Source organism: Amblyomma americanum, chromosome 6 (genome assembly GCF_052857255.1).
Source record: "Amblyomma americanum isolate KBUSLIRL-KWMA chromosome 6, ASM5285725v1, whole genome shotgun sequence".
In the NCBI taxonomy this organism is placed as follows: domain Eukaryota; kingdom Metazoa; phylum Arthropoda; class Arachnida; order Ixodida; family Ixodidae; genus Amblyomma; species Amblyomma americanum.
In genome coordinates this window covers 126,212,953-126,238,595 of record NC_135502.1, presented here as the reverse complement: position 1 = coordinate 126,238,595, position 25,643 = coordinate 126,212,953, and the positions used below count along the sequence as shown (strand labels likewise).

Below are 25,643 nucleotides of genomic sequence, written 5' to 3'. Positions count from 1 at the left end.
CTTGACGCCGCACACAGGTCGACAGCTGTACCTGGTTATGCTTCTTCAAGACGGGTTATGCCCATGACGGTGCAAAGAAAACAAGGACATCCGCTGCAAGAAGGGGTTGCAGGGACGGGACGGATCACTTTGTTGGCGAAGCGCTGATCACATCACAACCACTTCCGACCCCACTGGTGCGGCCTTCCTCGCGAACACGAGTACGACTATTTCGCGGAAAAGTAAGCGAACTCCGCACCAACTGTTCCCAATTCAGACCTCAGAATACCTCCTGTAAATAGGCAGTGAATAGCAATTCTCGCATGAATGTTACTCATGTAAACCGGGGATTAGTTTAGGGACCTCTGAAAGCTTTACCTTAGACTACTGCTGCTGTGTTACGCAGAGCGCCTCTCAGATATGCTCTCCGCTTGGAGTTGACTTTTTGAAATGTCATGACATGCATGGCAATTAAGACTAGTCCTGGTTTAGTGCCAGAATTAATATTGATTAAAGCACGTTCTGCATTAAAAGCCCTTCATATGCACATTGCTTGAGGCATCTGTGCGTTTTGCATTAAGATGGGAAGTTACAAAAGTTATATTCTTGTCTGTGGAAAGCTTTGGGATATTCTTTTATTTTTATTACGATCCGAACAAAATATATTGCTGACGATTATTTGAAGCGTGATGAGGGCGAATCAGAGCGGCAGATGTATCCTGCACGAATTTAAGATCTTCCTGTAACCCGCGTTTGGGGGGGAGGGCAGTGGCCCTGGCGTTTGGCTGCCGAGCATAAGGTCGCGGGACCCCTCCAGGCGTCAGCGGCTACAATTCCCTCGAGGCGAAATGAAGGAAAAATTTTTCTAAGGACGGTTACCATGCACTGTGTAACGCGAGATTCAGTGGAAGCTGTTCAATTTCTTCCTTCTCCTTCCGTGATTACCAATCCCGAATTTCCTCCCGCGGCAACCAGCCTCCGTTTGCGCTTTCCTCCGCTCCAGCCATGCCCTCGTCCTTCCACGGTAAGCAGCTTCCGAAGGATTCCCGCAGTAGCCAACTCTCCTTCCACGGTAAGCACCCTCCGACCGGTTTCCATGGCAACCCACCTCCTCTTGCATGTTCATACGCTCTCGCATGGTGTGCTCCCGCCATACCCTCCTCCCTCAACGAGGCCGCCGCGGTGGCGCAGTGGTTATGGCGCTTGGTCACTGACCCGTAAGACGCGGCTTCGACCCCACCCACGGCGCTCGAATTTCGATGGAGGCGAAATTTTAAAGGTCCGTGTACTGTACGATGTCTGTGTACGTTAAAGAATCACAGGTGACCTAAATTCCCGGAGCCCTTCATGGCGACGTCCCTCATAGCCCGAGTTGCTTTGCGACGTTAAACCCTCGTAAACCAAACCATGAGCCAAACATCCTCCTTCAACGCTTGCAATCCTCTAGGTCCAACATTCTCAGACGAAATTTTGATTATCGGTAAATTGTAATATACTGTTATGGCAGTATTGAAGGTAATGGCTCAAAATTCTGATTTGCAACAAAATCTTTCTTTTAACGTGTTTCCATTGATCGTATCGAGCAGTGATGACTGCCATAGAAAGCCAGTTGGGTTCGTTTTTGACGATAGTAGAAACATAAATAGCGAAAAAAATTCAAGACTGCCGTCAGGTGGCCGGCGGATATATTGATTGCAATTTTGAAGTCTTACATTATATGAAAAAAAATGCATTCATGATTTGCTTCCCGCTCACAAATTCTTTTGTCAAGAATAGTTAGGTAGGTAGCAGTACCCTCTTCTTTCCACTGTATATCTCCTCCTTCTCCTTCCATGGTTACCAATCTCCAAGTTCCTCCCGCGGCCATCAGCCTCCGTTCGCGCTTTGCTCCGCTCTCAGCATGCTCTCCTCATTGACCCTCCAGGTGCTGCCCATGGCAAACACCCAATGGCTACGGCAACCACTACTACTACCACTGCTACAACAACGCGAAACCCGGAACGGGTGTTTAAGGGCTGTCGCTGTAAAACGCGCGTGGGCATGCGGTATCGGTGCGCGTTGAGTGCGGTCGATGTTTGCTGTTTTTCACTGTGGCACCTCCTTCATTATCCATGCTTTCTCTCCTTTAATTCCTCACGGTGCGGTTTAAGCTCATCGATGAAAGTTTCGACAATTACGCTCTGACTTTTATCTACAGGTGAAAACACTTGCGTGCGCTTGTTTAAAAGTTGCGAATTCGCGGCTGTTCATAACCTCCGTCTTCCCTCCACCTCACAATACGAAGGTCCGACCGGGCTTCTCTCTAATTTCTCACCGAGATGTCTTGCCATCGCTTTGTCGTGAGATGTCGCTGTAAGGGCTACACACGACGGCATGATCATCTACTCGTGTTAATCGCCGCGATGGCGAAGTGGCAATGGCGTTCCGACAATAATCCCATGGCCGGGGGATTGGTTGCCAACGCCGCAGCCGCACTTCGATCGACTCGAAATGCAAAAACGCAGCTTGGCTGTGCGAGGTGAGTGGTCTTTAAAAGAACCCCATGCGGTATTAACTAATCCAGTGTCCTGCAATACGGCGTCCCTCGTAGCTCATGTGTCGATTCAAGACATTAAAAATCATATAACTTAGTCTTGTCCTGAAAAATACGCATAAAACACTAGTAAAGACTAGAAGTTTTGTTTCTGATAACACTTCTCTTATAAAACAAAAGAGACGACTATTTTGCTTGAAGGACTATAGGCACCTAATTTTATTTTCTTTTATATTGTGTTTTAGACATTAAAATACATGGATCACCGCGTGCATTTCGCCAACGACCGCTGAATAATACACAATTGAATTTCTTCTTTCGTGATGTTTCGGTTTCACCATCCGAACGATGGTTGTGACGTGTTGTTGATGTTTATGCCATGTTACGCATACAAAAAAAAACGGCCATATAAATGTTGATTCATAGTTTTAACTTCCTACAGCACTTAAACCAACTTTCGTCAATAGCTAGAATTAGAACAAATTTATTTATTTATTTATTTATTCAAATACCCTAAAGGCCCTCTTGGAAGAGGATATTACATAGATGGGGGGGGGGGGGGGCGCACGAAACGCACTAATACGCAAACACCAATATTGGTAGTGGATTAAAGTTCGAATGAAGATAAGAATAAAGTGTGAAAATTGAAATACTGGGGGTTCAAGGATAACACAAAAAGAGAAAAAACTGCAATACAATGTCGAACAAGATGCAAAGGTATTAAAAAAAGCCCTGAAAAAAAAAATAGCTAACACCAAAAACGCACAGAGACGTCAAATTCAGATATGCGTCCACAGCATTTGATGAAATTGATCGGTGTTAACTTCAGTGGCAATATCTGATGGTAGGTTATTCCAGTCAACTATCGTTTTGGGGATGAATGATTTTGCGTAATGGGCCGAGTGGCATGCTGGGCGTTTGACTTTGCAGGGGTGATCACGGCGAGGAAAAATGACAGGGGGTGACTGAAAGAAGTCGTCGCGCAAACGATCATGATGATAAAGTTTGTGAAAGAGAGATAGGCGGGTGTGTTTCCGTCGTAGTGATAACGGATGCAGATCAGCACGAATTTTTAAAGATGTAACACTGGAGTACGGAGAATAATCTGAAAAACTGAAGCGAGCAGCACGGCTTTGCAGGGATTCAATGTTATGTATAATGTAGTCCTGGCTCGGGTCCCAGATGGCACATGCATATTCAATTTTCGGCCTGATTAACGTGGTGTACGCGAGTTTTTTTAGGTGTGAAGGCGCTTGCTTTAGTCTGTGTTTCATGATTCCGAAAGTACGGTTAGCAGATGCATGAGTAACGTTGGTGTGATGATGCCATGTTAGATCCGATTGCAAGTTGATTCCTAAGTATTTGTACGTGGTAGTAAGTTCGACAACCTATAAAGTATGAAGTTGGAATACGGGAAGAGGAGTGTGTAAATGACATGCACTTAGTTTTAGTATGATTTAGGGTCATTTGCCAGTCTGAACACCATCTGTTTATTGCATTGAGGTCTGACTGCAATGCTTGAGAACAAATGGCGTATCAACAGTTGTATTGCCGTATTTTTTGCCTCAGGTGACCTAAACGTCACCTATCTGTCAAAGTCATCATTCGGTTGATGAAACCGAAACAGCGTCAAGAAGAAATTTAATTGTAAATTATTTAGCGTAGGGGAATACTACGGGGCTGCTTCGTGCATACCAGTGTCCAGCACCTCGTTTGAAAGAAGAAAACACGTAAGCAAATTTAACTGCAAGAGGCCGCTAAAAGAGACGCATTGGATTCGCTTCACAATACTCAGAGCACACAGACGAGGACGAAAGAGAGGAAATGCACACACGGCGCCAGAGTTGTGTATTCTGTCTTTTTTGGGGGAAGGGAGAGAGCGTCTTCCACGAACGGCATCGTTTATTTCTGCCTGTGTTTCTTGTCGCCCGTGTGCCCTCCTTTGAGTTTTGTGTGCGTGTGTTTCCTTCGCACGTGGGCGCGACGGGGTGCCATTGGGGACCGGAGCAGTGCGGGGACACGCCCAGTTTTTGGAGCCCCGGTGTCTGGCCCGGGATCGGGTTTCGACGACGGCGCCCGGGAGGCGAGTTAGGCAGCGGAACGGCCGGGTGCAGCTGAAAGCGGCCGGGCCCCTCGGACTCTCGGCAAGACGGTGGCTTTTTAGACGGCAAGGAAGAGAGACGTTTGTGCCGGGTGTTCCGTCTGACCACTCTTTGTGTATCCGTAAAGTTAATACAGATTTCCTTGTCTGTTTGTTAAAGAACACGCCTCCGCGTCGTCACTGTTTCCTGAATTATTCACTGTCGCACGATTCGATCGCTCTCCCACACGAAGTTTTTCTCACAAAGACAACAGCCAGCCTAACTGCATTACACCTCGCGTTTACTTTCATTAAACAAAACGCTTTGTTCATGACACCTCAATCACAGAAATTTCGTTTCTTGTGCAAGGATTCGTATCTCGCGCCTTTCTGCAACCACTTTTTGTTCAGAAAAGGTCCCGCTGCCACTTTCTTTTTTCCCGAAACGGCCCTGTGGTGATTACCGCCGTAAACGAGAAAGCAGTTCCCACACCTTATTTCCGGCATCAAAGCGACTGTGTCTTGCACTTTTATTGCTGGGATATATGGGATATTCTTCAACTCGCTCAGCGACCAGCTTATTACTGGCTGGCCCTCTGAAACACCTCTCATTTTTTTTTTATGATTTGGCCGCTTTAATTCTTCTCCGTGCGTAGCCGACGCCCGCTTCATCGCTGGCACCTCGCTGCCTTATAATGAATCGGGAGACTGCGGCAGTTGATATTTTTAGCTGCTCATCTTCCCAAGGTATTAACATTTGGCCTTCGTGAAAAGCTAAGACCGTGATTAGACATTAACGTGATGCATCGTTTAATCTGAGGCTTAAAATCGCTCGCTATCGAATGATAAGCCCTCAGGTGCATGGTACGAAAGTACGGGATGACGAAATCCATATATAAAAAGTATAACTTCGCTTGGAGCTCATTATAAGGCGAGCGGGTGTCCTTTAATTACTCTTCCGAGCAGAAAGTGCTGATCGCCTGATGTTTCTGTGATTTTCTTGTGAGGCCGGGCTGTAATCCACGTTCTGTTCTCGTTAAGAAAGTAGCTCTGTGTCCGATGGAGCGAATGCTTTATGCCGTGCATTTAAAACCTACCGAGTCGCCTTAAGGAAGAAAATACGCGAGTAATACCTTATTTTCAGAAAGGGAGCTACGAATGTTACAGACGCACTAATTAAATATTAAGGTAAGTAATTTGTCCACTCACAAAGACGTTCATAAAGAAAGAGGAGAAAGGGAACGCAGAGGCCTTAACTAGGCATGATGCCCAGTTGCCCGCCGTACACATGGACAGGAGGCTAAAATGATCGGAAAAGGAAGAAAGGAAGTTTAGTGCATCGTGTCCATGGGATATGCAACCATAGTGATGGGTTGGTCGGAGGCTGTGGAAGCAATAACAAAAAAATATCTGCAGGGCGTCTGGAGGCCGCCAATAAAGTCCGTGTGGCTCCTAAATATTTTGGTAGCGCTCTGATGGCTTTCTTGGCAGATGAAAGCTGAAGTTTAAAATATTTTCTTCCACGAGGCGATGCGAGTCTAATCCGCTCACTGCTGCCGCGAGGGACACTTGCTTTGCGCCAAAGTGGAAACAGTGTCGAAGTACGCGTTCAAAAGGTCCCTCGCAACTATAGGGGTTACACGCTATAGAATCAACCGTCGCTCGTTCGTGGAGGGAACTTTTAATCAGAAAAAATCAAACCAGAAACTTCACACACGAAAATAAGGTAAGTTTCTATCAGGCGCGGACAGCGTTCTTGGGGTTTCTACCTCCCTGCATCGCTTTATAGGGCATATCAATATACTCTGACTTTATAACGCATTCTAGAATTTATTCTTATTTACCTTTTTTCCTGTGTAACAAATTTCTTTCCCTGTCTTGAAACTTGATTCTCTACTTTTTGTTTTCTTGTAAGAATCTCGTTACTGATATATGAGACAGATACTGCGCCATTTCCTTTCCCCAAAAACCAATTATTATTATTATTTTTATGGTTTAGTTGCAATGATCTTGTGCTCATTTAACCACTGTTCGCGTTTTTCCTTTCCGTGGCATCCCCGCTACAACAATGCCTACGGGCGATTTGTAATACTACAGTAAAAATAAAAAATAAAAGAAGAAATAGATTAATGTAAAAGATCTGCACTGAAATCTGGATTTCCGTATGGTTTGGAAAGTAATGAGTGAAATAATCGGGCATTTTACGCGCCGCACAAAAACGAGCGCTTGCACTCCATTGTCGTCGTCTGAAAAATGTGACCCTATAAAGCCCGCCCGATGGAAATATTTGCTGAAAAACCCAATTTGTACCCAAACTTGAGGCACAAAAGAAAGTTGCCCGATTTTCACTGCTGCCAATTCCGAAAAAAATGAAACCCGAGAACTAAGGGCACTAATTATTGCCCGTATGTCTGGGCCGAGCATTGACAGGCATACGCGCGCAGGAAGAGTTCGAATCCACTGGCGCGGAAAGGGGGGGCGCGGTGTAGTTTGCAAAAACTTCCAAATACTCTGTTCTGCATCCATGAGCCGCGGAAATAGTTCCTTTTCGGTGTCCGTGTGCCGAAGATGCGCGGACCCGTGTTGTCCAGAAATGGCGGCTTCTCTATTAGGGCCAAATCTGCCTCTACAGCGGCAGTAAAACTCGCGCAAAACACCATTTAGAAACTGCGCTGGCAGCAATGCAGTGGGAGCAGATTTAGTTTCTTGTCAATTGGTGTCATGCAGGAGCGGTCTCGATTGTGCCCTTGAGAGCCGTGGGTTAGAATTCTTTTTCTTTCTTTTTGTCTCTGTTGTGTTCCGCTTTAATTTGTTGATATTGATGTGGTTAGACGCAGATGGCCCGAGAAGTCAGGTTAGTTATTACGCCCATGCGGACTTGGCCACAAACACAGAAGGTCGAGATGGAGGCCTATAACGAATTCTTGCATCACGACTTCATCATGAGCAAAGAGCGCGGCACGGTGAAAAGAAAATGTAACCACTTCAACCGATCTCCAAGGAAGCTAACGGTGGCTGCCGTAAGTAGCCCTTTATTAAACGGAGATCTTCAAGTTATGGTTAATCGCGTACCGTGCCTGCAATTATCGGCTGAGTGTGGCTCGTTTTGCTCTTTCAGTAGTGCCGGTTTGAAGGCGAGAACCTGCAGGGAGCGACGGCCGGGAGCAGTTGTTTCTTGGCACTGAGAGAGCGCGCGCTGGCTGGAAAAGGCTGAAGCTTCTTCGTCGCCTCTTCGTAATGCGTAATGTGCAGGCAAGAGCTATTTTCAATTTCTTTAGTGAAAGCAGAAGGGAAAGTGGAAAGACCGTCATCACAGAAAAGGAAATGACAATTAAGGGCGGTGAAATTCTGCAATTACATTATTATCAATGCTTACTGCCATCATTTGAAGTTAATGCACACGGCCGAAGATGTGGAGGACACAACAAACGCCTAATTCGTCGCCTGTATTGCTGGTTGGCCAGTACTTGCGCACATTTTTACTCTTCCCTTTTATGGTCTGGAATCTCGGCCCAGACATGCAGGCTATAATTAGTGCCCTTAGTTTTCGGGTTTCATTTTTTTTGCGGAATTCGCGGAAGTGAAAATCGGGCAAATTTTTTTATGGCACCTGCTTTGTGCGTTATGTAGTTTCTGCCTCTTGTTATCTGTTTACTGCAGTTCCCTCTCTTGTCTATTAAATTCTTCATTGCTATCTCTAACTGATTGGCCCCGAAACTTTAGCTTAAGTGCAAATGGAAGCAGGGGCTCAAAGAACCAAGGGAAATCCTTGAGCGAGTCCTCAATAAGGAGATTGAGATATTAATCAGCATAATCTGGCTAAATAAAGATTATACACACATGGAATGATCTGTGAAAGACGCGTCTCACAAAAAAGTACAAAAGGCTAGATTCTGGTAGCTTTGCGAAAAGAAGGCGACGCCTTGCTTGAGCAGTTCAAGGAACACGAAAAATTAACAAAGAGCAATTCTCTACACGCTCAGATATTTTGCTGGGGAAAGACTGCGCAAGGCTCCGAAAGAACTAGAAGAATGAAAGAATTAATTAGAATTTTTATCTGCAGGGAAGTAATGCTGCTGCATTACTTTGGTTCTTTTTTTATGTGCACGGACAAGTGTGTATCTCCCTTATGTTTTCTTATTGTTGTTTGGAGCCTGATCTGTTTACTTCCACGTTCCAAGCAATAAACCTTTAGTTGCAAGTTAGCGCCTGTCCGTGCGCGTCTTCCTTCAGTACTTGTCTAATTCAAGCTGTTCTTCCTGAAAATGGCATACCAACTTGCCCAAGCATCAGTCCTATCGAAAGAGAACGTTCTTTCGGAAACCGGACTGTAGAAGCAACCCCCAAGACGCAGACGTTGATGCATGACCACCGTGCTTTAATTGTGAACAATTTCAGCTCGCAAGCACTGACAGATGCGATTCCTTTGTCGAGGAGTAAAAAAAGGACGTTAGTGACGCTGGATTTATAAGTGAATTCGTGGTGCTGATTTTTGTGAACGAGCGCCACAGTCCGCAATAAAATGTTGGTTCACTCTAGCAGGTTAAAAGAGAAAATAAAATGAAATATTAGCATGCATGGACAAGGTACGAAAAAAATTGTAATAGAAAACTCAGATCCTGCTCTATTCATCACTACTAACCACACTGATGACCTGTCCACAATTGTTTGAGTAAATTGATGTCCTTCGCGTTCATACATATGAAATCAAATCCGTTGGAAGCAAAGAAAATTCAGCCGTGCGGTGTTGAAAACGTTCATTCACCTGCAAAGAAAGAAAGCGCACAATTACTTGGATGACATGATTTTGGTATATCGCTCAAAGTATTAATGGAAACATGTAACTGGCATACCGAAGGATCATGCCTGTTTAGGATACGTGGCCACGCTATCTGCCTTTTAGGAAAAATTGATGCGTTTGTTGGAATTTCTTAGGGGGTTATGGGCAGTGATTTCTCATTATGAGGCACTAACTTTTAACAATGAAAAAACTGTTTCTGCTAGTGGTTTACTCGCCACCTTTGGAGATATTAATAGATTGCCGACATTTTAGGTAAAATACTTTTCTGTGTTCTTTTTTTTATTAGAGTAGGGTCTCTATTGAAATGAAAATATTAGTCCTAATATGCTTATGACGGCATACCTCTAGAAACAACCTGCGTTTTCAATACAGTTGAATGGTTTTATTATTGTTGTAGCAAAACGTATACTTTAGTAAAACGAACATTTGGGCAAATTGGTTGCTTAGCTTAGACATAACCGCAGCGGGGAAAAAAAACAACCCCACAGGGAAGAACACACTCGTTTGTCCCTGTCTACAGTGCGCTATTTCCTGTGTGGTTGTTTTTATCGCCCTGCAGTTATGTCTAAGCAAAACCTATGTGCATCACTTCAATTCATGCCGTTCTTCGGAGGGCGAGTTTTTTCAATACGTTATCTGCGTGACAGTAAAGCGAGACAGACAATTTATAAACGTGGGCAGAAAACGTATGCCGAGAAACGGCTCCAGATCTGAGTCCACCACTTCACGTATTAGTCGGGGACCTTTCAAAAAGCAGACATTTGTTTCAGGTCTGAGAAATTTTTGAAGGACTTTACAATGAAAATGGATTGGTAGAGGAGGGAACGATAGGAAAGAGTAGCACTCTTACGTGCACAAGGACGAGAAAAGAGGAAGCAGCAGCCACAAGCGCTGAATAACCAGTTTGTTTTATTTGCATGAAATGAGTTTTTTATGCGATACAATATCGACGAAAGGAAAATGATTGAAAAGAAGCCTTAACAATCCGATGCATGAGGGTCACTTCCAGTGTAATCTATTATACCCGTGCTCAAAAGTGTGTGAAAAAAAACAAAAATTATATTTTGCTCATATTATTTGAAGTCGTTCTCACGCGCTTATATGATGAGTTTTAACTTGCACGTGCCTGTATTATTTCTCTGGTAGTTTTCTCTCTGCACTTGCGCAGAGCGGTCGTTTTGTCCAAGGCAGGAGGACACTTTCGACACTTTCTACCGTGCGTGTTCTGGCGCCTCGAGGCAGCTTTCTGGACATGCTTATGATGTTCCTGCAACGTCACGCTCAGACATCTTTCTGTATGGCCGGTGTAGATATCACCACATGACAAAGGAATGGAATAAGCAAAATTCATACGAAAGCTAACTAGCGCTTTTTGACCATATCCCAACATTACAGCATCATCTCACCATCACCGCAATGTACACAAGGTTGCGCGAGGACATCTAAACGCGCACTGAAGAAAGTCTCGAAAATGTGTCCTTGCTTTGACGAGACGTCAGTTTTGCGCAAGCGTGAAAATGAAACTGCACGACAAACAATAGAGGCATATGCAATTTCAAACTACGAGATGAGAGTGTGAGCGCGCCATTCAGTCATCTAAGTGAAACAGAAGCAGTTTTCGAGCACCGCTGCCCACCTGTATCGCAATCCGCAGTACAAGAGCGCGGGACGCACTCTTGTGCTGCGGATTGCGACGGTTACTTGTCTGCCCTCCAGGTATTTTTTACACCTTGGTGTCGCGCATAACTTTCTCTACTTCCAAGAATCGTGTTCTTATCTTGGTGCCGTGGCCACAGCCGGCCGTCTCTCGTGACCAGAAAGAATAACGTTTAGACGAACTAGAACTGACACAATCATCAGCGGCCAAGAAGAAGCAACTAGGAAACAATCTTCAATACGCAGAAGAAAAGGAGACAAAGAAGAGGAACAAAAACGAAGGAAAAAAAGAAAAAAGAAAAATAAAAGATTGGAATGCTTACTGAGGTAAAGAAGAAGAAGCTGAAGAACTCCCCTCTTTTGGTTGGGGGTGGTTGGTGGTTGATCTCTATAAGCCTTTACTATTTTTTCTAGAGGCAGCGGCAACTACACGTGCGCCCTCTCGGAGGGTACAAGGAGCAGCGCTAGCAGACGACGCGCCGATCCCTTCCGCGGAAAGCCTGCAACCGCGCTCCATGCACACAAGAATCAGTTAATCAAAACAATTTCTGGGCTATGCTGCTCAGTAAAGGCCAGGGAAAATGAAAATGACAGGGAAAATGACAGCACATTATGTGCTGAAATGAAGCGCGCATCACTGAAGCAGCTCAATCTTCTGAACCGTTCTCCAGAGAGGCGGTTTTTTTTGTTTGCATGTTTCGTCATTCAGCGTAAGCCTGAAGTAGAGACGATATTTTGGTCAGCTTATTGTGCTCGTTTCCTAGTTCGAAAGAAATGGACGAATTGCGAGCTTTCGCTACCTTTGGAAACATTGCGCACTAAGCGCCTTAATAGTGTGCAATGAATAATACGCGCTATTACGTGCTTCATTGCGTTTGTTCCTATTAAGCAGTATTCCCACGGTTATGCGGTCTTTCTAATCAGAGGATATTGCGTTGCAATGACCTAATAGCTTCAATAAGTAGAAAAAGAGTGTTGCACTGGAACTCTGGGTGATCAGCAAGGAAAGCTGAGTTACGTTTTTTTTTTTGTTGAGGTGGAGCAGTATAAGATAAACATTTGTTCGTAAATTGACTTTTATTGCTATCCGTAGTAAAGTTTCAATTTTCAATTCCATTTTCTTTTGGACCTAAATACATGATGTGAAATATGCCAACGAGGTAAGGCAAACTGAGACTTCTAGTCTCTTGACGAGGCCTTCACCTCCGATTCACACGTCTGACAGCCGGCACAGAATTACTAAAAGTATGTAGGACACAATGAAAAATACAAAGCTAACTACACAGGTACGCACACAAGAATGAACACATACAAGCCACCGGAACAAAATTGTTTGTGAAAGCGGTTATACAATTTCTAACAGTGTTCATAACAATCATTGCACGAAAAGGTGGCATATTTAAAACATTCAGCTCAAGCATGAGACTCATCGCATCATCGTTCCGCACCCAGCACGTGGAATAAAAAGCAGCTACATCAGTAAAAACAGGCAGGAAACTTAACCCTTGCAGATAAGCTAACATATTCTGATGAAAGGAACTAGAAACGAAAAGGAGGGGGCCAACTCTTAGCAAAAGCAGTGCCAAACAATCGTAGCAACAGCAGCGTCATACATAAGAAGCAAAATCAGTCAGAAAGTAAAAAAAAAACAATAACGAATAACAACTGCGGCAAAAGCAGTCAAATATGTGAAGCAAAAGCAGTCAGAAACCGATAAACTAGAAATATAAAAAATAAACGAATAACAAAAATTAACAACCCACCTAAACAAACAACACACGGCCGCTAGAAATACAGGGCTGCAAAGTCGCGCAGTACATGACGTCAAAAAAAAAAAAACTGTCAAGAAAGGAAACTTCATTACTACGGAGGGATACCGAAGAGTCGCTAACACAAGTGCTTCCATTCTTTTTGATCTTGTTGCTCCGCCGGTCATTTCGTCATGCACCAACTCGCTCCTCTGGCCGTTACTCATTGCACACAATATCACAAAGCAACAATGCACCAGTTTGAATCATGCAATTTAAACAGAAGGGGAATTTGTGGGTACTTTAATGGGACATCTGGAGAAAGCTTTTATACGTTTGAAGGAAGCCGGAGTAGCTTTACTTGATTTTTTAAAACGAGCGCAAGCGAGCACACGCGGTGCGCGCTGCGCATGGTCTCGGGCTATCTCGAACGTGGCCCGCTGTGCTGTGTCTCGGAGCGAAGCGAAGAAGTCACTGCACACGGACGGTTGGGTTCGTTGTAAGACTCGTCGTGGCTTAAAATGGCCTCCGAGGAAGCTGAGCCTTATGCCGGTTGCGGCCGTGGAGCGTCACTTCGGGCTGTTTTTCGGCAGCAAACCAGACACCCTGGGACAGAGTGTACGTCTCCTGCAGATGACTCTGGGCGTTCATCTGGCAGTTCTTCAAGCGCCGATGACGGAACCTCTGCAAGAAGCCCTTCGCTTTCCCCTTTTTCGGATTCTGCATCAAGTTGCAGCTCTCCTTCTGTGCCCACCATGAGACGTGGCATCTTGCTTGGACAAGTAACGGGAGAGGCTTCATCATCCCCGAGCCAACCAGGACCATCCAGCCGAGGCATTGTGACAGCACATGGGTGCAGCATAATGCGTATGCCAGCTGAGCAGTGTGTGCTCATGGAGCAGCGATCAACCATGCAGCAGCCTCACGTCAGTGGTGCAATTCGTGCAACTGCACATGCAGAAGCAAGGGCTGAACTCCCAACGGCTGAAATGTCAAAACTGAGCTCCAGGAAGTTCAGAGGCAAAGCTGGCAAGCCGGTTTCCGTGGAGGTAAACTATGCGCGTCTTGGCACCGGGCAGGGCATGGGTGCGTTTGGGTGCCACACTGACTTCGTGCTGGTCATAGACTCAAAGCGCACTCGCTGCCAGTTGGTCAGTAGTGACCCCGTAATGGAGCTCATTTGCGCACCCGTGTCTTTGAAGGTGCATAGCTCTACCTGCCCCATCACCTGCACGACATGGCGATCAGCATACAGACTGTGCTGCCTAGAGATGGAACTCCCGTGACAGTGCACATCAAATGTGTCAAAATTACTCCGGCGTCACAGTTCACGCACGTGTGCAATGTGCTGTTCAAGAAAGTGATGCACTGTTTGCAGTTGACACAGATTGGGCGGAACTACTTTGACCGAAGGGGCGCTGTTGCGGTGCCACAGCACAGGTGTGGCCGGGCTGTACGTGTGCAGTCTGTAGCTGAGTTTGAAGGAGGTCTTCTGCTGAATTGTGACGTGTCATTTCGTGTCCCGCGCAGCATCACTGCACGTGAAGTGCTCTTTGATGTATACAATGCCTATCCCCAATAGTACAAGGCCAAAGCTGTGCCTTTTTCATGCTTTCGTGGGTGCAATCGTTCTGACAGGCTACAATTACCTCACATATCGTGTAGATGACTTTGCTTGGGACTTGAAGCCAATCTCCATTTCCTCTTTCATGATGATGAGATCGATGATTAGCTACATTGACTATTACAAGCGTATCTACAATTAATAGCGATTAAAGACGCGTTCTGTACTTATGCACTTCGGTCTTTCCTTCCGCGTTTGGTGGCACGCCCCTGAGATAGTTGCCGGTATCAGGCCTCGAGCGACAAAGTTGTGTGGTGCGTTGGCACTGGTTGCACATTCTTGGTTGCTCCTGTCACTGGTCAAGGGATGTGTTGGATTATAAATAATGTGGCCTGTTTTCAATAAAAATTCACTTGGCAGTTCAGCGCTTGTCCTGTGTTGTAGTGTCTCTCTCTCGTGCTTGTTGCTTCGTTCTGCCGTTTTCTGTGTGGCGGATCTGCAACATCGCGATCCAAGGCCATGACCAGCCACTGGTCATGCACAGGGACGAGCCCAGGAAAAATCGCTCGGAGAAAGTGATGGAAATCTACTGCGGAACTTGGACAGCATTCTGTGCCCCTAACAGGGAGTGCGTAAACAGACGGCCTTAATCCCTTTTTACTCTCATATAGGCTTATTAGTGCATAGTGTTTGTTGTGCATGCCGCCGCGGCACTCACCGCTTCGGTGGACGACAGAAATTGGAATCACGCATTTTAAATTGCGGGAAATTTGTGGACACTTTAAGTGGACATCACTGGGAAGCTATTATATGTTTGAGGGAAACAGGACGATTAGCTTTACTTGTTTTTTAAAGCGAGGCATAAGTACGTTTTCTTTGGCGAGTTTAACAATGTATGTATATGCATTACCTAGCGCAATAATTTGATTACGTATAGTTTTAGAACCATAGTTCGTTTTTGGTATTAACCCCGTCATTAAAACAGTGCGTAAGTTGTATGCCGCATTTCTGCTTAAATGTGCGCCTGTAAGGGCGGTATAATCATGTTTAACCAGAGATGGGCATCCTGACGAGGGCGAGCCCTCATGAGAGGGAGCCCTCATGAGTAGGGTGAAGGAGGAAAGTCGTGATGAGGTGAGGGTGAGGGAGGGCAACATGCACGACCTGATGGCGAGATTGATGTCTCGAAACGTACTCCGGGCTAACGCGTTTTTCTGTGAAGCCTGTTATGGATTCCCGTTTTATAGCGCCGGTTCTTATATGGTGAAGATTTCTGGGGAAGACGTAGTTTCTGCAGTCTGGAGGTTTCCGCGTAGGAACGAGCAGAACATTTAACCCGGTGTGCTGCTGCTTAAAATGGTGACAGGGCTGCGACGCAGGCACTGGCTGTGCGATTTACGCGAGCGCAAGCGATGTGAATTGCCTCTGCTTGTCGCTATCACGAACCACAAGGGAAGCACACCGCTTGCCTATATCGCACAGCCAGCTGCTGTGTCACTGCCCTGTTACTATTTAAGCGGCAGCACACCGGGCTAAATGTTCTGTTTGTTCCTACGCGGAACGTTTGAGAGCGCTGCAATCGCGGCGCGCAAGCGGGAATGTATTTCACGGGCATCTGCAATGAGCGAAAATAAGCCGATACGTAATAGATGGAAAGCTAGAAACTGTTCAATTTGACGTTTCGCGGACCGTTCTACAACTTTCTCATTGGACTTTTGGTCTATATTCGTTGTTTGCGAAGTTGGTTAATTAATCTCGACTAGTTATGCAATTAAGCACAATACAAAAATAGTGTGAGTTGCTCCATACGACACCCTTACAAAAATGACTTTTGAGCTTCAGTTTACGCGGCGGGCAAGCGGGAATGTCACGTGTTTTTTTTTGTATTTCGCGTCGCGGGAATCTGCAGAGAGCGGGAAAAAGCCGATACGTAATAGATGGAAAGCTAGAAACTGTTCAATTGGACGTTTCGCGGACCGTTCTACAACTTTCTCATTGGACTTTTTCGCCTGTCTTCGCTGCTTGCGAAGTTGGTTAATTAATCTCACCCAATTATGCCGTTAAGCACGATCGAAAAAATATTGTGAGTTGCTCCATACAACAGCTAGCAACATGCATTTGGTCGCGTAGTCGTAGAGTGCCGGGGCATATTTTAAAACCCTGGCTAAAGTTAGCTGGGACGCTCTTATAACGCGTTTATTTTCTACTCCGGACCATCCGCAGTGGTGGCTTGGTCACATCCGCGCTCGTTCCCTGACGCTCCTGGTGCCTAATTAGTTAACCTAGTCGAATTCAGTGTCCTCCGCACCCGGCCTCAAGCTGCCGTCAGTCCATTACTCCGCCCGCTTATCAAAATTCCGGGAGGCGCACACGTCAAGAAAGGGCAGCCAGCCAGGAGGTTGAGCTTCCGCAGAGCGTATCGCCCGGGCTAAAATGTTCTGTTCTCTGAACAGCGAATGCGTTGAATGCTGCTGTTCTTCGAATTTATTCATCTTTTTCACACGCTAACCAATCCTATGAACACGGTCTTTATTACAGGAAGAAATCTTATCGTGTAAGGTGTGATCTCAATGTACATATCTCCATGAAAAGAAACGCGAACAACCCAGCATCAACATGCTCCGCTGTTTCAGTTTATTTTCACCGCAATTTTACTTTTGTGATAGCAAAAACACCCTAGACTCGTCCATGATACATTCTAGGACGACTCTAACGTCTTTTTGTACCACCCAAGTGAAAGCGCGGTGAAAATAAATTCCAACAGCAGGGCGTGTTGGCGCTGGGTTGTTCGCGTTTCTGTCCATCGAGGTAGTACTTCTGAAGAGTTTGTGGAAGTATGTCGCAAAAGAACACAGCATCACAACGCAACACAAGACACGCTGTTAAATAGTTTTTGTTTACCTGCAAAGGTAACATTTCTCTGACCATGGCACAAAGGTCCCCTTGGCGCGAAGGCGTGTGTTAAGGCGTAATGACAATGTGTGGAGCATAAAAAAAGTTTTTTTTTACGGCCGGTTGAGTGTACATCCGCTCAACTCGATTTAATGCACTGAAAGGCTAGGTAAGGCGGCAGGTATACATGGGCAGCGGGAGTAATGACAGATCAGGACCTTCGGCACCTGCCGTGTGGACAGGCCATACAGATATTCTAATGAAAAGCAAAGAACCGGGAAACCAAATGTACCAGCACAAAACTCTCGCATGACCATGTCCTGAAAAGTCAGACGAGCACATAGGCGCCTATTAAGCAGGGCTGCCATAAAGCACGGCTTGTATCTTGAAAAATAAAAGCGCTTTAAGAAGTTTATGGACAAAAAGTGCACGACAGATTCACTAGACTCCATCAAGGGAGCAAAACATCTGTTGACGCATAGGCTACCTTTAAGAGTGCCCTAGAGAAGTCACAAAACTATATGCATCACACTATGCAGCACTTGCAATAGTGTTACGACTTAAAATCGCAACGAAGATGTCGCAAATTTGTGCCCGTGCCGACACGAAGTGCTCCCATTCCATCCAAGTTTGCTTTTTTTTTTAACCATACTCTTTGTATCAGTAAAAATGAGGGCGACGTCATCAGCATAGGCTAAAAACTTATTTTCGCGCTGTATTAGCGAGAAGCCACGAATAGCTGTGTTTCTCGAATTATGAGCTATTGTGGATCGAGTTGTGTAACACGAATAACAAAGGCGATGTCGAACGGGTCATTAAAGAAAATTGTGTTTGGTAAGCTCTTGGTTTTTAGGGAGAGCCAGCGTTCCCACGAGGCTCTTATTGGGGGAGATAGGGGAGAGAGGGGGGCGGTTGAGGCGGTGTGCTCGCACATTTTCATACTATGTGGTAGATGGTCGAAGGCGGGAGGGGTTTGGGGCTGCGCAGAAGATACACGTTGAAAGTGTGGGGGTGGGGTGATTGGCAAGTCGGTTTACGGGTGACGTAAAGGAGTCTGTCTGTAGTTGCCGATACAGAACAGCTTCCTCTCTGAATAGTCTGTGCTAAGATACAGGGCGCATGCGGCGGTTCTGACGTGCGTCCGCGTAAACACTCTGCGTAGCAGAAATTCTCGACTTCCAGTAGCCTGACGGGAGGCCCATCACTCGCGCGACGAGATATCCGAAACTGCTGAAGCTGAAAGGTTTTGTAGATGCAAAATCCTCTAGCTCTTTGTCTTACGTCCTTCATCAGGCGGATTCTGGCATATACATAGCAGATTTACATTAATTTTGAGTTCATTTGATTCTGTGGCTTTTGCCGTAAATTTCTACACTCTTTGCCTATGGCAATAAATTAAATAAATGCGTAAAACCACTTTGCTTTTTTTATTGTGTATTCCATAGTCACACAGTAAGTAAACAGCATAGCAAAGTTAATTAAAACCCACCTTTTTCGGAATTTTTTTTTATTCTGCACTCGTCTGAGCCCGTTTTAAGCGGTTCGAACTGTTTCGAGCCAGTCCGGAACGGAATATCCCCCCGGAGCCGAACCCGGAACTGAACCCGGAAGGAGTGATCCCAAACCCAAAATCGAACCCCAGAAAAATTCCGGTTCAGCACCCTGGATGGAAATACCTATGGGGGAAAAATTGTTGTGTTAACTAGAGAGATATCGCTTCCGTCGCCATGGACATGATTGGATTAGCAGGCGTAAGTCGAGACCGCTGAAATTCTGTGTCACACCGCGCGTTATAGGGCTGTTTGAAGGAGCGAAAGCAAACGACTCAAACTATAGTACTACAGTACGGGGTGTCTTAACCTGCGCTGCAAACCGCTCTGCAGGAAACTCGGAGAAAATACTTTGCCAGCAAATGCTCCGTCGCGCGCAGCAAATAAACAATACGTCGCGTGCGAGTGTAGCTGACAGGTTTCCCTGGCCAGAAATATCCTGACAGTATGCAGTGCTCCGGCAGCCAGGCGCGTACGTTTCCGCGGTTGTCTTCACTCTCTGGGCAGCCACAGCCGTGCTGCGCGTTCGATTTCTTTCGCCATTCGGTCGAGCCGATCATCTCGCGCGCGCGCACCTGAGCAGAGCGCTTTGCAGCGGCGGAAAAAATATGGCGGCTGCTCGCTTGGCTGACCCAGCCCGAGATGGAGGGAGGAGTGCGGGGAGGGGAGGGTTTTTGCGGCACGAGAACGACGACGGTGATCTGGAGGAGCGGCTTTCCCGTCGGATGGGGCGCCCGCGGTGGGGAGCGAGGATCTCGATCTAATGGCTGTTTCTCCAAGATGCCCCGGGACCACTGCAATCTCCCGTGCCCGGTTTATTGAAAAAAAAAAGAAACAGATGGAAAGAGCGAAGATGGATACGGGGAATAAACCACGCCCAGGCGCAGGTAGCGGACGCAACAGCAGGCCGGTCAATTTGCTTATGATCGCGAGAGGCGTCTCGTTCGCCGCAGCGGGTTCTGTGCTCCTCCGGGAGACGACACTGGGCTCGCAGCGGTGGCGGCACGGCTCAGAGCCTTAAGCCTTAAGAAAATTTTCAGAACTGTAGAGCAACCATGTGTTTCTTGAGGATTAGTTCTTGTACAAAAAAAAAATAAAGTACGGAGGGTGGGAACAGAGCAATCAGAAAGAGTTTTTGATGTGATATTGTTCGCGTGGGCGCTATAACGACATACTAACGCGTTCTGAAACGGCAATTGGAAATTACATTGCGCGCAGTGTCGAAATAACACAAAGAATAAACTTAGAAACTCCGAATCCAGGCGACTTCTAACGAGGCACTCACGTCGCTTTTCTGAAGAGGTGTTTTGTTCTCAGCAGGGCAATGAGATCTCTTGATCAATGATTACTAAGGTGCTTTCTATGTACCTTGAACTTCAGCTCTTCCGACACCAAATATCTGGACAGGTTCTACAAATACGCGGTGAATAGCGGTAGAGAAATTGCGGCAGCTTGCCTGACACTCTTCCTAACTGATATTGGATCACTCTTCCTCAGAAAGGCCATGATTGCTGTGCGCTCCCTACAAAATATCTCCAACACATTCACATATAGATTTTTCACATAATGGTTGCGCAACGCGCGCAATGCTTTATTGTAATCTAAGAGGGAGGCTGCATGTCGGAGCTGCTTATATTCCTGGAATTCACAGCATTCCTGGAATGTACAGGTAATATGCCTAGAGTTCACAGAATATTCACAGTGGGAATTGGATACATTTTTTAGTAGCTTATTCCAATATTACTGCGCTTAAAAACGTTTAACGTTCCTTTCATCATGTATTATTATTGTTACGTGGAGCAACGATGAGACGGGTTTGGGTCTGACGCTGGGGAGCAGCTGTGCGGCGCGGACCAAGAACTCACGGCCGAAGACCACGGCTGACGCCGAAGATCCACGACCAGGACGGAAATGATACCCTGCACCGCCACCAAATGTTGCGTGGCGGCTCGCCGAAAGGGAGACGAGATGACTGATGGCAATGAGAGGATTACAATGTCCGCCTGCCTAGCGCGAGCGCTCCATCTCGCGCCACTTCCAGATTCGTCTTCTTCGTGCCAATATAAATATTTTCATCCTTACACGCTTCAGGTGCGGTGCCGATATTCGATTTTATAAAAGCTTAAACTTGTGCTACGTCTCTAGTCTTGGGTTCTTCAGACTGAATGCTCGAATGTTCTTATAGCAACGCGGACCAATGCCAGAAGGAATGCCCACTGTGCTCGCTACATGGCATTTCACACGTAATTGAAGCACCTTGGGCTGATGATTCCGCTTTTTTTCTGGGGCTTTCTTCCCCCTCAAAATTTCTGGCTTGCTGGAACCTGCACGGTTAGGACTGGTGGGACCTAACGGGGAGCATTCGATCACGCATCCTTGTGGAAATAAGAGGTGTCAGTCTTGGAGTTTCTTTTTTGGCTGTGCTCATTTATAAATTGCGACTCGTAAATTGCTAGGTTTAACATCCAGAAGCGATACCCGAGCTATGAGAGACGCTGTAGCGGACGATTCCGGATTAATTTCGAGCAGATGGGGTTCTTTACCGAGGGTTGAGATCACACAGGATATGGCCGTTTTGGTATTTCGCGTCCATCGAAATACGGCTGCCGTCGCAGGGATATTGTAATCCTTCTTGGCTTGCGAGCCTGGCGTAATTACAATGAATATTTAGCGCTAAGGACAAAGAAAGCAAAAAAGAAATCAGGAAACATAGAAAGGAAGAAAGAAAGAAGGACAGAAAGAAAGAAAGGAACAAACAGCGAACGAAAGCAGCCAGAAAAGAAACAAAAATTGCCTAAGTGTAACTATGAAACCGAACTCAAAGTAATCAGAGAACAGCACAGCAAGGAAAAGTAAATCGAAACACGTCACATTCTCGCCTTGCCTTACCCGGACCACAGAGGAACAGCTGAGGCACGCGCGCATGCGAGCATAAATACTCTTACAGACGCTGAGAAAGCAGGCTTTTTCATGTCGCCCCACTATTCTGCCCTCTGGGAAGTCTAACCACCCTGCCCACCGGCAGTCAAGCCAGCGTCAACATTTACTGAGGTGAAAACTGTTTCGCGAAGGCAGTGCGGCTGCAATCGCGCGTCGGCCGTGTGCATGCAAGCACTGCGCATCTATTCTTCCGCGCACTGGGAACGACAGATAGCTTGGCGCAGAAAGTTTGCGGAAAGCGGCTGCGCCTTCCGGCGGCCAATGAATCAGAAGCGGCTTTTAGATGACGTTTCTGACGGAAGATCGCTCGGCGCACCCGAGGGAGATGAGAGAAAAACCAGCCGCCCTTTGTCTCGTCTGGCAATCTCGCTTACCCGCAAAAAGAGGAAGGAAAAATGCGAATTCAGCTGATGCGTCTCCGACGTGCTTTCTGACGCTGGGTTAGCTCAGCGCGTGGTTTCCTGCGCGAGCGAGCCAAGGCGCCACCATGCCCGTGTCTAAGCGTCGCTGCAAGCGGCGTTTAGACCCGTTGCTTTCTCTGCTGAGTCGCAACACGGGGGGAAGACGCAGCCGCAACTTCTCAAGCCCTCAATGAGGCGCGGCTAAGAGGTGAAGGGGGCTCGTCTTGGCGCCACCTGGGGCCCCCTTAATGTGCGCCCTTGAGTTCGAGGAAGGAAGCCCGGGCTTATTACTCCTAGTTGAGAAAAATGGGCGGGGAAAGAACGCGGTGCCTATGCTACGAGCGAATATTTTAGAACGCTATTATAAGTTTGACAGTTATGCCGTTGCTGAAGGCTTGTAAACAAAACTGGAATAGAGGCGCGGTTTCTTTTTTGTTAATTTGTCTTTTCGGAAGACAGAAAGGCGGGGTGCCCTTTGTTCATCACTCTTTGTTAGCTTCGTTCAGTGCTTGCGATGATTGCTTCTGGGCCGTCTTTCTTTTCATCATGCTGCCGCTATGGTAGAAACAGTCTGTTTTCTAGAAATACGCAAGAAACAGAGATCAGGAACGACGCATTGTCAGTACGTTTTCATTTGCTACACTATGAAAGAAGAATATGCCTATATAGGAGGGAAAAGAGAGCAAGCTGGCCTCGGACGCTCACCATTTGATGAAAGGCAGTGCTTTTCACTCCTTTCTGTTTAGGGTGTACAATTTGTACGCCTCTAAGTTAGGGATACGCCGACTTCCGGTTTTCCCGGTAGATTATTTCCGGTGCTTCGGTCCACAGTGCGTTGTGACATGTCACGTACGAGAGAAAGGAACATTGATTATCAAGTTGTGACGCTGTACCAACGGGCCTTGAATGATCGCAATGGCTGAGGGACTGTTTTCTTGAAAGCGTAACAAGTTCAAGCATCTTAATTTGCGACGCCGAGAAGTTTTAAACTAAAATTAGAAGTTTGGAAAGGCTTGCACTCCTGATCTAACTGACTCTAGTTCGTTAAACTTTAGAATAAGTTGTGTGGAAATAAAAACGCAAGAGAAAGCCTATTGCTCTTTTAAGAAATTGATTGCGTAATTGTTTCATATTAATATTCAAGTCACACTTTGCAAAGCGGGAAACTCTACCACTTGGTTAGTTGCGACTAGGAGGATTTCTCTTGCGCGGGCTCTTTACCTTTGGTGTTTAAACAGCCTTTACCTAAGCGATTCACTTTGCTGCGCATCTCATCATAGGATATCAGGGGAGATTTTTTGTTGAATAGAAAAGGAAGCGAAGAATTACGTGCCAGAATATCAATATTACTTTTGCGTTACTACGGCTAGGGAGTTTTTATCGAACAAGACAGTGACACTAAAACTCAACGGGCAAAATTAAAGCAGGCGACTTTATGAACCTCGAGGCCGTCGCCAACATCGCTTATTTGAATTCGAGTGACAATAGAAAATTGTGCTAAATTTAGCTCGAAAGTCATCAGCACTGAAAGCATCTTCCACTGCCGAATTAACGCCAGCACATGCACGAAAAGCTGAGTGGTCTCATTTTACTCAGAAAAAATTCGATGCAATTATTCTCGGTGTTTCTTGAAACTGAGAACGTTTTTTTTTTAATCCAAAGGAGGTGAACTTTCTACAATGACATCAAAAAGGGACCGACGAATCGAAAACTTACACTTCCTGTCGCTTTTAAGAAAAACTAGTCATTTCCTCAATCTTGCTGCTCTTGAAGAACAACTGGGAATCTGTTCTACTTTAGTGTGCTTCAGCGCCGAGCTTATAGCATAAGTTGGTATGTGCTTTCTGAATAAATTTAATTAAATATTTGATGTTGACAGAGCAACGCTAATGTTTAAGCGAGTAGAACCAGAAAAAAGCGATTACATTATATCAACTCACTAATAAGCTGCAGTGCCAACCAGCCTTGATTGCTCACCTACAACACTGCAGAAGGGATTCGAATTCGCTGTAGCACTTTCGTTCCCTGCATGCGCTCTATGGAGATCGGTTTTGGGCGCGACGAATGCTGCATATAAAAGGTTGTAGCCTCTGCTGAGCTAAACCAGCCTTCGTTTTGTTCTCTTTTTTTACAGCACTCTCGCTTGCTTCTGTAGTCCTACGAGCGCGACTCCGCTGATACCGCAGCAGACGCCTCGAACACGATGACGTGAAATTGGAGTGAAAAATGGACTGCTGCCATGGCAACCCCCGGAAACCAGAAGTACTACCTTATCGTGTGGTCACATTTATTTTTTCCTTACTGTTTCTTGCGCCCCTGCGTTCCCTGCGGGCCTCAAACGATGACTGTAAGTTAAATGTGCAACATCGTTATCGTATTATCTTTTTGGCGCGGAACGCTCAGGGCTAAAGAACTTTGTTCTCTACGCCCTTGTGTGCTACTTGTAGGACTTCTGCACGCGCTGCTTCGTATACTATTTTACTACTTTTGTTTCCAGCGCTGCCTTTTCACTGCTGTCTGCCTTTAGTAGTAACTGCGTCTGCATAACCTTATACTCGGTACTCGCTATGACTTCTGACACCGGGTGTTTCAGCGAACACTTTCAAAAATCTAAAAAAGAAACAGACTTTCGAGAAAAATGAAAACTTCTACTGGAGGAAACTCTCGTCTGCGGCGGATGTCATTAATTCAAAAAAGGCGCTAATTAGCTAACCAATTACCTAAAATATACTTATTTAACTGTTTGATTAACGAAGTTTGCCGGTAATTTCCAACAATAAGTTTGCAGCCACGGGGAACACGATTACGGATCAGTTTGTAAAGCGAAGAAAAAAAAGAATTTTCTAAAGAAAAATCCTGTGATATTTTTTTATTTGGGCGGCCAATTCAAATTGATGTGCTATTTTTCCTGGCTAGCAAGCCTTGAAGCTGAGCATAGACCACGGCGGGCATCATCATTTGCTTCTTCACTCTGCACAAGAAAAAGGCTTGCCATTACTAACTACGCAGCCATAGATTTTGAGAACCCAGATAGGCACTGGCCTTGCGCTCTGCCTGTGCAGTTACCCCCGGAAGCAAGCAATTTTTATTCTTTTTTCTCATCGTGCTAGATTCGTTAAAGGAAAAGAGCCTCTCTTCTGTGACAGAGTGCGGATTTCTGTTAAGCGGTGCCGGTTTGTTGAGATGTATTGTGTAGTTTCGGTTAGCGTTTATTTCTTTTACACTGTATCGCCTAGGCAGCTAAACCAAACTAGAATGACTCCGTGGCTGACAACTTTTTGTCATTGTAGAGCGACGTTGTTTCCTACCGGATGTCTCAGATATTTTTCCCGCGTGCGAAAGCAGTCGCGTCTCATTCGTCGTAAGAAATGGTAGCCCATGATAAGGAAGTTCTGATAACAGGTATTTAATAGCTCTGAGTTGAAGAACAAATATGAATGAGCTAAATTTGTATTTTCAATGTTTCGAATGGTTGGAGCCTGATTCGAAAATATCATTT

The 25,643-nt window shown here is 45.9% G+C and overlaps 1 protein-coding gene across 1 annotated transcript; it reads left to right on the top strand.

Moving 5' to 3' along the window:
* Nucleotides 1-13,260: 13,260 nt before the first annotated feature.
* LOC144094982 (uncharacterized) lies at nt 13,261-14,356 on the top strand. Its single transcript, XM_077628830.1, has one exon. It carries the CDS (start codon nt 13,319-13,321, stop codon nt 14,081-14,083), a length of 765 nt encoding a protein of 254 aa, XP_077484956.1. The 5' UTR covers nt 13,261-13,318; the 3' UTR covers nt 14,084-14,356.
* The last annotated feature ends 11,287 nt before the right edge of the window (nt 14,357-25,643 follow it).